We start from the raw sequence: 13455 nt of genomic DNA, 5'->3' as shown, positions 1-13455 counted from the left end.
GCATAGGACAGCAGCAGCGAGAAGACGCCGAAGAGTGTTGGGGCCAGCACGCAGCATTGCTTCACCCTGCTCTTGATTGGGAATGGGTCAGAGGAAGATCCATCGTGTTGAACGGTGCCCTGCATGTGTTCATGAAAAGACAAGATCATCCTCAGGAGCTTGTGGGGGGGCTGGGGGGGGGGGGGGGGGGGGACATAAAATCTTCTGTAGCAGTGTAATGAGGCCTTTTCTGCTGACCAGGTCGAAGGCCTTGGTCAGGTCGATGAATGTGACGTATAGTGGCCGTCACTGCTCCCGGCATTTCTCCTGCAGCTGTCGCAAGGAGAAGACCATGTCGATTATTATCTTCCAGCTCTGAATCCGCACTGTGCCTCAGGGTATACTCGTTCAGCAATTGGCTGCAGTCTGCGCAGGACTACACGGGCAAAGCCTTTCCCAACGATACTGAGGAGGGGGATTCCGCGGTAGTTGTTGCAGTCGCTGCGGTCACCCTTGTTCTTGTAAAGAGTTGGCGTCACGCATCTCCTGGGGCACAGTCCCTTCTCCCCAGCACTGCAGTAGCAGTTGGTGCAGGTGGTGGTGTGGCACGGTCCTTTTTACAGCCTTGATGACTTCAGGCGGGATGCTATCTTTTCCTGGAGCTTTGCCACAGGTGAGGGAGTCGATGGCCTTGCTGAGTTCCTCTTCAGAGGGCGGGATGTCGAGTTCTTCCATGACAGGGAGGTTGGGGATGCTCTCCACTGCTGCGTCTGCGACAATGTTCTCTCTTGAATAGAGCTCCTGGTAGCGTTCCACCCATCTCTCTACCTGTTGCTCCGGTCTGGTATAATGGTGCCGGAAGCTGACTTCAGTGGTGCGATCTTGTTTACGCATGGGCCGAAGGCTTTTTTTCATGCCGTCGTACATGCCACGGATGTTGCCGCAGTCGGCGGAAAGTTGAATGTTCTGACAGAGGTTCAGCCAGTAGTCGCTGGCGCAGCGTCTGGCGATCCGTTTAGTGTCGTTTCTGGCCTTCTTGAGTGCGGCGTGTGTCTTCTCAGAAGGCTTTCCTTTGTGGTTGATGAGCGCCACTTTTGGACTTTATTGCTGGTTCCAGAACAGCAATGCTGGCTTCGAACCAATCTGGATTCTGCCTCTCTCTTTTGCCGAAGGTATCCGTGGCAGAGTTGTAGATGGCATCACGGATGTGGTTCCATCTCTCTTCAGCACTGCCGGCATGGCAATCTTTGAGGGCATCCTCGATGGAATTGGTGAAGCGGTCGCACAGGTCTGGGATTGCTGTTCTGGCAGTGTTGTTGTGAGGCCAACCCTTCTGCTTTGAGTGGTGGATCCGTTTTGGTTGGAAGCGCACTTTGCAGCCAATCAAGGAGTGGTCGGTGTCGCAGCCAGCACTGTGAAAACTACGTGTGATGAGTACGCAGTTCAGCAAGGGCCTTCGAGAAATGATGAGGTCCAGCTGGTGCCAGTGGCGGGATCTGGGATGTCACCAGGAAGTTCGATGGTGTGGCTTGGTGGAGAAGAACGTGTTAGTTATGCAGAGGTTGTGGTAGGAGCAAAGCTCTAGGAGCCTCTGCCCGTTCTCGTTCAGCTTGCCAATACCGAAGCGGCCAATGCAGCTGGGCCAGGAGTTGTGGTCAGAACCCACTCGGGCATTGAAATCGCCAAGAAGATACAGCTGTTCTGTAGCAGGGATGTCTCGGATGGTGGTATCAAGCTCCTCGTAGAACTGGTCCTTAGTCTCCAGAAGAACAGAGGGTGGGAGCATAGATGCTCAGAAGGTTCACTGGGCCTGAGGAGGTTGACATGCGGAGGGCGAGGATGCGGGCTGTGCCACTGTATGGCGGTTCCACAAAGGACAGTGGGGAGTTCCTCATAGCGAATCCAACGCCATGCAGACTTGGCTCTTCAAGTTCCTTGCCCTGCCAGAAGAACATGTAGTTCTGTTCCCTAAGGCTGCCGTTTAAGGGAAGTCTTGTTTCCTGTAGTGCGGCAATGTCGATGTTAAGCCTTGTGAGCACACGGTCGATGATGTCTGTTTTCCTGGAATCATCGACTTGTAGATTATTTGAGAGGCCAGGACACATTGTCCTGTCATTCCAGCTTGCTAAACGCAAGATAGGTAGTTTTTTGTTTTTGTTTTTGTTTTTGCCTGGTGCAACGTTTCAGTCTGCTTGTCGGTCTTTTCCCTAGCTCTCAGCTCCTTTATATATCTATCTATCTATCTATATATATATTTTTTAGGAGAAATCAGAGGATGCGTTCAGTTTCTGCAAATGTGCAGGGCTGTCTCAGCATCCATGGAAGATTTTCGTTTCTTTTTTTTTTCTCGTTTTTTTTCCTTTCGTCATCATTTTTCTCCTTTCTTTCTGTTATTTTTTTTCTCTCTCTTCTTTATTTTCATTTCTTTTTTTTCCATTTCCTTATAACATATCTTCTTCCCAATGGCATTATCCATCGTTTTCAGTATCATGCAACACAAAAGAAGAAAATACATGAACACACACACAATGACTCCGCACACAATTACAGTGTCTAAAAGAGGAAAATAGGCTCTCTCTCTCTCTCTCTCTCTCTCTCTGCGGAGGCACTCTAACTATGCAAGAACAATATGTGTATGTATGGTTGAATTGACCACCTGGTCACTCGTTTTTTTTGTTTTTTTTAAATAAAAAAAAAACATTTTCATATTCCTTCCAGATTTCTAAGGTGTAGCTCTGTTTCGAATATAAGTTCAAGATTCTTACATTTGCCGTAGTTAAATTTGGAGATAGCAAGCCTTGCAACCAATAAGATAATATTTACTTGTTTTCTTTTTGAATTTGATAATATATCAGTTTTAGTTGCACCAAATAATGCTATCTTCTCGTTCATTGGGATACAAGTGTTATACTTAGTAAGTATAAATTGTTTTACGTTTGTCCAGAAAGTGGTGAGCTTGGGACATGCATAGAATGCATGTTCAATGTAGTCGGTTTCTTGACACCAATGGCATTTGTTAGTATCTGTGACACCCATTTTTTGTAGCATGATGTTTGTTGGGTAGATGTTATGTATGAATTTGAAATGTAATACCTCAGTCGAGTTTCCTGCGTGCATTCACAGGCTAAGCTGAAAAAATCTTGAGTATTGATCTCTAATTTTCGTCTCCAGAATTGCACCGCGCAGATCTCATGGTTTTTTTGAAGGGCAAATATTTTCATGATTTGTTTATTAGACAGGGTGTTTACGTTTCCCTCTTCAGTTGCGATATTATACGGAATGTCTTCCTTTAGATTGTCATGCGCTAGCTGAAGTTTCCACGCGCGTGGTAGTGCATTTATGATTGCGTTGTACTCAAATAGTAGGTTTGGGTGGGGACCAATTCTTTCTGAAACTTCTTGGTACGTTAAGAGGTTTCCATTTAGCCATAGGTCGTGCACGACGGAAAAGCCCGTTTTGTTCCACTTTATGAAGAACACGGTGTTTCCTTTGTAATTTATATGTTTATTGCTCCAAAGGGGTTCCGTTTTTATGTTGTCTGTCAGTCTATTCTTGTTAAAAGACGCTACTGTTTTTAGCACATCCCTCCAGAAGACTGATTGTACCTTTTCTAAGTGTTTTATTTCTTTTGGAGCGACATTACAGTTAAAAGTACAGTGTGCGTTCTCAAAAGGTGCAATATTTTCTTTTGCAAGGATGCTCCATTGTGCTTTTTCTTCTTTGAGGAATTTTACTGTTCATTTGTTGTTGGTGTTAAACATTTATTATATTTAGGCCTCCGTGTGCTTTGTCGAGACTTAGAACTCCCCGTTTCACTTTCTCAAATGCTCTTTTATTGTTATATTTTTTCTTCCACAGGAATCTATACAAGAGAGTATTTATATAGTTTATTGTCTTTTCTGGGATCGATGCTACTTGTAGCAGAAGAGTGAATTAAGACAGGAGGAGTGTTTATGCAAGTATAACCATGCCAAAGAGTGATGGGTTCCTATGTTCCCATCTTTTAATAGTTCTAATTACTGTATCTATTCTAGCTTTTCAGTTCTCTTCAATTTCCGAAATTTCTCTGTCTGCTGAAAAATATATGCCCAGAATTTTTATTTTATCAGATTTCATAGGTATGCTATTATAGGTTCCAACTTCTTTTTTCCTTGAACCCAACCATATTCCTTCTGATTTATTTTTTATATATTTTTTTTTATTAAGTTTTAGTCCTGAAAAAGCTTTCAAATTCGTCGATAGTATTTATGGCTATCTGTATATCTTTTTCATTTCTAACTGTTAGCGTAGTGTCATCTGCAAACTGCTTTATTTTGGAAATATTGGGTTGCCCGTTGTCGTTGAAGCTTTGATGCGAGAGTTTGATTCCTTCAATTTCTTTGCTGTTTCGAATTCGAACAGCACATTCCTAGTCATCCAACCCAGTCACTGCACGTTCGCACAACACACACATACACGCGCGCACGCACGCTCATAAAACACACATACGAGCGCACACACACATTTATACGAGTACACATACACACACTCTCTCTCTCTCTCTCTCTCTCTCTCACACACACATACTCACATTCACACACACACACTCACGTACACACACACACGCACACTCGCGCGCGTGCGCATTCCATGACACACTGATTCCATGAAGAAGTTAAACACTGATAAAAAATTGTAAAAATCACCTTTAAATTCAAGAAACAAAGAGAAAGAGAATGAATGGGAGCAAGAGACACAGAGAGACAGAAAATCAGAAACAAAGGGACAGGGAAGAAGGGGGTGGACTGTGCCATTAAATAACCATCCACCAAACAGCGTTTCAAGATTTTGTATGTTACCATTTACTCATTTCTTGTCGTCTTTCTTCATATCGTTTTTTTCATATATTTTTTTTGACATTATCCTGTTTGAGGGGTGGATGAAAAAAAAGCAGTTGCTTACTTATTCTATTCCCCTAAGAAATAAAATGCATCTTCATTTTCATTCTTCTCTCTCTCTCTCTTTCACTATAACATTATCGTAGTGACCATGATAATACTATCATCATTTCTACATTGATTTTTTTACTCTAGAAACTGGCGACAATATATGCAGTGACTTGCAGGGCGACAATATATGCTGTGAGGCCTGCACGAATTGTCGCCGGCGACGATCCATGCAGGGGCGACAATATGTGCAGGGGCGACAATTCATGCAGGGGCAACAATACGTGCCGCAACAAGGTCCAACCTAGTTAGCAAAAGAGAAATCACATCAGAATTGCAAACAAAATTGTTTCACACGTGTGAGTTGTGAAGTGAACATCACTTCCTGGAGGGAAGGGGGGGGGGCGGTCTTTCTTTCACACACACACACACTCATCATCATCTGGCATTTACATGGAGCATGCACCACATATAATGGGATCTAAGCGCCTGACATGGAACAATAGGTTTATTATTTTTTTTTAATCTATCTCACGTGATTTACCTGCCAAAACAATATGATGCACAAACACAAACAGAACTATAAGAGCATTATGGTTATATTTGATTTATGCACCGAGAGAGGGAGAATATCTTCACAAATCAAACATATGATCTTAATGTTTGCTAGCTGACAATTTCAGTATAAGCTTTATTTCATATCTGACGTCTTCTCTGCCCATGCACGTCTGTTAATCAATAATGGAATCCAAATGGTGCTGATGATGGGAAAAGGCGAATACATATTTGATGGGGAGGGGCGGGGAGTGGGGGTGGAGGTAATAAAAGGCTCGCAGGAACGATGATGATTATTATGCTTTTCTTCTTTATGGCTGATGTTGGGATACGTTTGGAAAACGGACATTAATACGCAAGGCTTTGACAGTAGCCATTCGCGACGTAATTTCGTTTGCTTGTTTTTAGTTTCTGTTTTGTTTTGCTTTTTTTTTCCCCTTTTTCTTCGAAATGATCATTCGCTGAAACACATTTTGAGCAAAACCTCCCACGGGAGGGGTGTATGCACGGGTAAGCAGAATTAGCGCTATATAAATACTAATCATTATTATCATCATTATTCTTATTCTTCTCTCTCCCTTTCTCTCTACGTCTCTCTCTCTCTCTCACCCACGCGCGCGCGCACACACACACACACACACAACGCTTCGATGCAATCTAATACACACGTGTGCAAACTTCCAATCTTTCCCCGTTTACGAGACCAGTATAACTGGCGGTCCCATCCATCCTGACTGACCGCCCTGCCTTGTGACTACCCCCTCCCACGTGTGTAATTAGTGTGTCATTCAGATGAGACGATAAACCGTTTGCAGTATGCGCTTAGCGCACGTAAAAGAACCCACGGCACCAAAAAGGTTGTTCCTGGCAACATTCTGTAGAAAAATCCACTTCGATAGGAAAAAAAAAACAAAACAAAAAAAACCTGCATGCAGGAAAAAATGCAAAAAGAAATGGGTGGCGCTGTAGTGTTGCGACGAGCTCTCCCAGGGGACAGCAGCCCGATTTTCACACAGAGAAATCTGTTATGATAAAAAGAGAAATACAATACAAATACAATACAATTATATGATAGTATTATATGATAATTTTGTGTATGTTGTTGTTGTTTGCTTTGTTAACACAGTAACAACAATACGTCATTCTGTCAGGATGACGATGTAGGTAATCCTGAAATATGTGTGTGTGTGTGTGTGTGTGTGTGTGTGTGTGTGTGTGTGTGTGTGTGTGTGTGTGCGCGCACGTGCTGGGTGTGTGTGTGTGTGTGTGTGTGTGTGTGTGTGTGTGTGTGTGTGTGTGTGTGTGCGTGCGTGTGTGCGTGAGAGAGAGACGTAGAGAAAGAGGAAGAGAGAGAGAAGAAGAAAAATGATAATACCAATTAGTATTTATATAGCACAAAATCCTGTACAGGGACAAATCAAAGCGCTTTCACACCAGCCAGTCACACGCATGAATAACTCTGGGAGAGAGAGAGAGAGAGAGAGAGAGAGAGAGAGAGAGAGAAGGGGAGGGAGGCTATCTTGGGAAGAGGTGGGTTTTAAGGCCAGACTTGAAAGAGCTGAGTGCGGAGACCTGAATAAGCGAAAGAGGAAGTTCATTCCAAAGGTAAGGTCCAGAGACAGGGAAAGAACGGCGGCCGACAATGGAGTGTTTGAATCTGGGTATGCGTAAACAGAGTGGATCCGAAGCCGATCGTAGAGAACGAGATGTGAAGGCAGCCACAGAGATAGGAAGGGGCAGATTTATGAATCTATTTATAACATAGAGCGCAGTACTTTATTCTGTGTGAGACAGGGAGGTGTTGTAAAAGAGGAGTAATGTGCTCAGATCTTTTCTTTCTGAGGTCAAGCCGGGCAGCAGAGATTTGTATGCGCTGAAGGGACTGAATGGATGAAGCAGGCAAACCAGACAATTGAGAGTTACAGTAGTCCAGGCGAGAGAAAATAAGAGAAACGACAAGTCTATATGTTGCGTAAGGGGACAAATATTTCCGAACAGAACTGATGCACCTAACTGACAATAGCAGGATTGACAGGTCTGACTGATTTTGCATCGACAGTGTCTTGTCAAGGACAGCGCTGAGGTTCCTGACTGAGCTGGAAAGATGGAAAGAGAGATGGATGGACTGTACAGAGCACGCATACAGAGAGAGAGAGAGAGAGCGAGAGAGAGAGGCAGACAGACAGACAGAAACAGACAAAGAAAGAGACAACTACAGAGACAGAGATGGGGAGAGAGAAGAGATGGGGGCGGGGGCCTGGGGGGGGGGGTTATAGATGATCACATGAACACACACACATACACGCGCGCGCGCACACACACACACACACAACTTGAACCTCGAGGCCATCGACACTACTATCAATTCCAGTCAGCTCAACCTATTTGTTAAACAGTGCTCCAAGCGCACTCCAAACTGAGTGTGTTTCGCCTGACTCAACAGTCGCCTCGCGAAACTTCTTACGAAAACCCTCCTCGGTTAAGTCATATGCCTTGAGCACTATTTCCCTAACTCTACCGAAATCCCTTTGTTCCGCTTTGGGCAGTGTAGACACTGCCTGGCAGATGTGGTGTAGCGCATATGGATTTGTCCGAACGCAGTGACGCCTCCTTGAGCTACTGAAACTGAAACATCAAAGGAGGATACCAACTGGCCTGGAGTTTAAAATTTCCGAAAACATTCTCAGCAATGAATAATCATTCAAAATCGGTTCAGTGGCTAATGGAACATTGGTAGGAAATTGATCAACTTCAGCTTTTGGTATTAACTGTCTTGTGCTTGGACAATGGATGAGCAAATGGCTTACACTTATTTGATTACCGTACATACATTTTATATTGTTGGGAAAATTTGTACGAAAAGCATTTAAACGAAATTTATACACAAGACTTATAATTTGTCTCGAATGTGCTGTAGGTATCAAATTTAGAAAATGTTTGGGATTAGCGTATGTACACGAGTGGGCTTTTACGTGTATGGCCGTTTTCACTCCACCATGTAGGCAGCCATACTCCGTTTTCGGGGGTGTGCATGCTGGGTATGTTCTTGTTTCCATAACCCACCGAACGCTGACATAGATTACAGGATCTTTAACGTGCGTATTTGATCTTCTGCTTGTGTATACACACGAAGGGGGTTCAGGCACAAGCAGGTCTGCACATACATGTTGACCTAAGAATCGGAAAAATCTCCACCATTTATCCACCAGCCACCGTTACCGAGATTCGAAGCCGGGACCCACAGATTGAAAATTTAAAGCTTTAACCACACGGCTATTGCACCCGTCGGTTTGACAAGTTGAAGTGTAACGGACATCATGCTTTCGTCGTACTCTTAGTAATGTTTGATGCAGTATTTTTTTTTGTTTTATTTGTATTAGTTTGCTGAAGAAAACAGACTGATTGTTGCTGTTCTGGTGAAAGTTACAGAAATTTACACACGGGTCAATGTTAAAAACCGGATACCATAAGAGACAGAGAGAATTTATTGCACCACTGTTCAGAGACAGGAAACTGTTGTGGTATTGTTCATTCACTGATAATTGCACACTGCTGGTGTAACGTATCCAAAGTCAGCAAAAAAACCATGGTCACAAAAATTATTGACAAAGTTCAACATATAATCAGTTTATTACTAGCTGCAATAAAAATGGTTGTATTACATAGAATTTATAGCGTAAATTATAAAGAATGATTAGTTTGTTTTGGTTTAAAAATATGTGAATTATGTCATCTTACCATGAAGTTAAACTTTTTTTTGATGCTGAAAGGTTGTTGGATGTTTTTTCAAGATATTTTCTGCATGAATTGTCAAAAGTTAAGTAATGCTATTTTACCACCATGCAACGCAAACAAGTATTTGATTTTCATGCACTAATACAAGTACGCCCGCACACACGCACGTGCGCGCACACACACACACACTTAAACACACACACACACACTAAAACACACACACACACACGCACCTGACTGTTTAAAGGATGATTTAGCATTTTAGGGCAATACAAATATGCAAAAGTCTGAAGAAAATGCTGAAAACACTTGAAAACATTTGCAGTGTCATGGAAAGTCCGGAAAGCATGATTTACTAGGTAGTCAGGTCTGAGACTGGCAAATGTACTGGAAATCACAACCAAGTGAAATGTTTTCCCCCATTGTCTTGTTAAATACAGATACATACACATGCACACGTAACTGTTTTGTGAGAGAATAAGAGAAGCCAACGAAAAGCCTTTTTGGTTTGTCCTCTAATGAAAATTATTGTCATATGCTCCCTTACACTATTGACCTCAATGATTAGCTCGAGATGTCGAATTGTGGCTTTAAACAGCATGACAGTTTGCCTATATGTTTAAGGGTTCCATTTGCACATATGGTATGTGATAGGCTACTGCTACCCCAATAGAATTTTCATGATCATGCGACAGACCACAAACCATTTTATTCATATTTTTCTAGCAAATATCAAGACAAGTCAGCATAAATTGTTTCAAGATGCATCAGTGAGGAAACGAGGTAAAGATAGAAAGACAGACAGACAGACAGGGGGTGAATCACAGCTCATGAAGTTATAGATGACGGGGTTGACAGAGCTGTTGAAGTAACACAGACAGACAGACAGACAGACAGACAGGGGGTGACTCACAGCTCATGAAGTTATAGATGACGGGGTTGACAGAGCTGTTGAAGTAACACAGACAGACAGACAGACAGACAGACAGGGGGTGACTCACAGCTCATGAAGTTATAGATGACGGGGTTGACAGAGCTGTTGAAGTAACACAGACAGACAGACAGACAGACAGACAGGGGGTGACTCACAGCTCATGAAGTTATAGATGACGGGGTTGACAGAGCTGTTGAAGTAACACAGACAGACAGACAGACAGACAGATAGGGGGTGACTCACAGGTCATGAAGTTATAGATGACGAGGTTGACAGAGCTGTTGAAGTAACACAGACAGACAGACAGACAGATAGGGGGTGACTCACAGCTCATGAAGTTATAGATGACGGGGTTGACAGAGCTGTTGAAGTAACACAGACAGACAGACAGACAGACAGACAGACAGATAGGGGGTGACTCACAGCTCATGAAGTTATAGATGACGAGGTTGACAGAGCTGTTGAAGTAACACAGACAGACAGACAGACAGACAGACAGATAGGGGGTGACTCACAGGTCATGAAGTTATAGATGACGAGGTTGTCAGAGCTGTTGAAGTAACACAGACAGACAGACAGACAGGGGGTGACTCACAGGTCATGAAGTTATAGATGACGAGGTTGTCAGAGCTGTTGAAGTAACACAGACAGACAGACAGACAGGGGGTGACTCACAGCTCATGAAGTTATAGATGACGAGGTTGTCAGAGCTGTTGAAGTAACACAGACAGACAGACAGACAGGGGGTGACTCACAGCTCATGAAGTTATAGATGACGAGGTTGTCAGAGCTGTTGAAGTAACACAGACAGACAGACAGACAGGGGGTGACTCACAGCTCATGAAGTTATAGATGACGAGGTTGTCAGAGCTGTTGAAGTAACACAGACAGACAGACAGACAGGGGGTGACTCACAGCTCATGAAGTTATAGACAGACAGACAGACATGGGGTGACTCACAGGTCATGAAGTTATAGATGACGAGGTTGACAGAGCTGTTGAAGTAACACAGACAGCAGACAGACAGACAGACAGACAGACAGGGGGTGACTCACAGCTCATGAAGTTATAGATGACGGGGTTGACAGAGCTGTTGAAGTAACACAGCCAGTGTGCCAGCATCCCCAACAGCGGCAGGATGGCTCGGGGAATGTACTCCAGCAGCCCCGTCACCCTGCAACACACATTCAGACACCACACACACACACACACACAGACACCACACACACACACACACATAAACAGCGTGGTGGCGGGGGGCAGATAACAATGGGGTCAACTCGACTCCTCCACTACAGTGAATTGTTTTCGTTTAATTTTTTCTTCGTGTGTGTGTGTGTGTGTGTGTGTGTGTGTGTGAGTATGTTCCTTCCCTCATGAGCAGGTCAGGTTGGTTCTGTTGCAGGGTTGCCTGCACGTGAGATGAGGAATGTTGGTCTGTCGATATTTGTTGTCAGCGGACGATGTTTTGGTCACTGGCTTTTGTACCCGGTCAGGGAGTTTCTTTTCTTTTCTTTCTTTTTCTTTTTTTTTGGGGGGGGTGTAAGTCCCGCTCCATTCGTTTGGAATAGGGAAAGATGACCGATTCGTTTGGGTTTTGGGGGGCCTCCAGTGCCACTTCGTTTCCCCATGAGTCTTCGTCCGACCAGGAGGTCTGGAACTGTGTGCTCCAGTTCCAGGGACTTGAGTCTCCCTTGTTATCTTTTTTTTTTGGTCTCTCACGAGCTCTTGAGAGCTGTTGGAGGGGGCGTTAAGAGTGTTACTTTTGTTTGTTAGTTTGCATTCTTGGCAATATCCACTCTTTCCCCTCAAGACAGAATGAGCAGTGTTCACAAAGAAGGCGGAGACGTTCACTCCGTCAGTCACACAGACGGTGGAGGGGAAGAAATGTGGAGATTGTCGCATTCTTTAGACAGGGAGCGGCCACTGAGATGTATTAAGGTTTTTCTCTCTACTTGACATACATTTGCCAGTTTAATTCCAATGCCGTGTATCTCTCCCTATCCGTGTGGATCTGGCTCTGTGTTTATGACGATGTCTCTGTGTGTGCACACATTTACTTTTTTTCATGGTAATGTTCTTTTTCTTCTTATTTAAGACCATCAACAGTACGTGTGCGTGTGCGTGAAACCCCTCTGTGTGTCTGCCATAGCACATGCACCCTCTTGTGTGTTTCTCGTGTTTGACTTGCTACCCGAGTCTGCCTTCCGCTCCGGAGAGTTCTGACGGGGCTTGCAGTCTCTGTGTGCCCACAGTCCTACCCTTCAGTTTGCGCGCTTTATCACTTCTGAACCCACCCCTGAGTGAACGAGGAGAGAATGAAGAAAGCATATAAAATGAACCGCCCCCCTAAAAACAAAGCAAAACAAAAACAAAACAACAACAACAAACAAACCCAAACAGAACATAAACTAATTCATGCCACGTATGTGGTAGACAGCATTTATTGTCGCTTTATTTTTTCTTTCTCCTCGTAGACTCCCTCTCCCTCTTCTCTCTGTCTGTCTGTCTGTGTTCTAAATCTGTCCACATTTCCGTCTTTTTGTGTTCATTTGTCTGTCCTGATTTCTAATATATCAATCAAAATGGACACTTTGTGTGGAAAAGAAATTAACATGGCTAAACACATTTTGTGAGTTCAGAAATACAAAAAAAAGCAAACTAACAAAATAAAATTTATTGAAAAAAAAGCAATCAATCTTCAATGCGTGTAAAAAAAAGTTTCCCAAAATATAATCTGGTTCAATAAACACTGGACTTGTTTTGGTCTCACGTTGGATGACACGGGACGTGAAATGAAAAAAAGTAAGAAAAAAAAACCTTCCTAAAAGGTTACAAAAAAGTTGTTCACGCGGGGTGCTAAATGCACATTTCCGTTCTTACGCTAAAAACTCACCGCCCTCGCATGAAAACATTTACAAATTAGGCAGAGGTGGGAATGATACCTTCCCTTTCCAAACCAACCTCACCTCCCGGTTCCCACGCCCTACCCCCCAACCATTCCCCCGCCCCCATTTCTTCTATCCCAAGCCAACTTTTGATTGTTGGCCAAATCACGGCAGAAACGGCGAGAGAATTCATCTCTGACGCGGTAATAAGGGAGACCAGTCTGTGCAGACTCGCTCTCTAAAGCCTGGGAGGCTAAAAAGGTATTGGAAGCTGAAGCTCTTTGAGGCTGACGAACGGCGGTGCTCACAACTTGACTGAGAGCAAAGCGTGAGAAGCACTAATCCACTTAGCGCTGTGGTGATCTCTTTTAGAACTGTGCGCTTGCATATTTATTGAGGATATTACTTTTATCAGGGAGGGGAAAAAACTCAAATCCCA

General features: G+C 43.7%; 1 protein-coding gene across 1 annotated transcript; it reads right to left on the bottom strand.

Annotated features, from left to right (window-relative positions):
- Positions 1 to 486: 486 nt before the first annotated feature.
- Positions 487 to 13035, bottom strand: LOC143294568 (uncharacterized). Its single transcript, XM_076605944.1, has 6 exons — positions 13025 to 13035; positions 11184 to 11302; positions 1785 to 2053; positions 1488 to 1738; positions 1147 to 1391; positions 487 to 1049 (listed from the first exon to the last, which is right to left on the bottom strand). The coding sequence occupies exons 1-6, from the start codon at positions 13033 to 13035 to the stop codon at positions 487 to 489; spliced, it is 1458 nt and encodes a 485-aa protein (XP_076462059.1).
- Positions 13036 to 13455: the final 420 nt, after the last annotated feature.

Source organism: Babylonia areolata, chromosome 20 (assembly GCF_041734735.1).
Source record: "Babylonia areolata isolate BAREFJ2019XMU chromosome 20, ASM4173473v1, whole genome shotgun sequence".
Taxonomy (NCBI): Eukaryota; Metazoa; Mollusca; class Gastropoda; order Neogastropoda; family Buccinidae; genus Babylonia; species Babylonia areolata.
The sequence above is the reverse complement of the archived record's forward strand: the minus strand, read 5'-3'. Positions and strand labels throughout refer to the sequence as shown.

Coding starts and splice junctions, on each gene's coding strand:
- LOC143294568 (XM_076605944.1), bottom strand. Junction 1,392..1,487: donor CCACACCATCGAACTTCCTG/GTGACATCCCAG, acceptor TAGTTTTCACAG/TGCTGGCTGCGACACCGACC. Junction 1,050..1,146: donor CTCTGCCACGGATACCTTCG/GCAAAAGAGAGA, acceptor TCAACCACAAAG/GAAAGCCTTCTGAGAAGACA.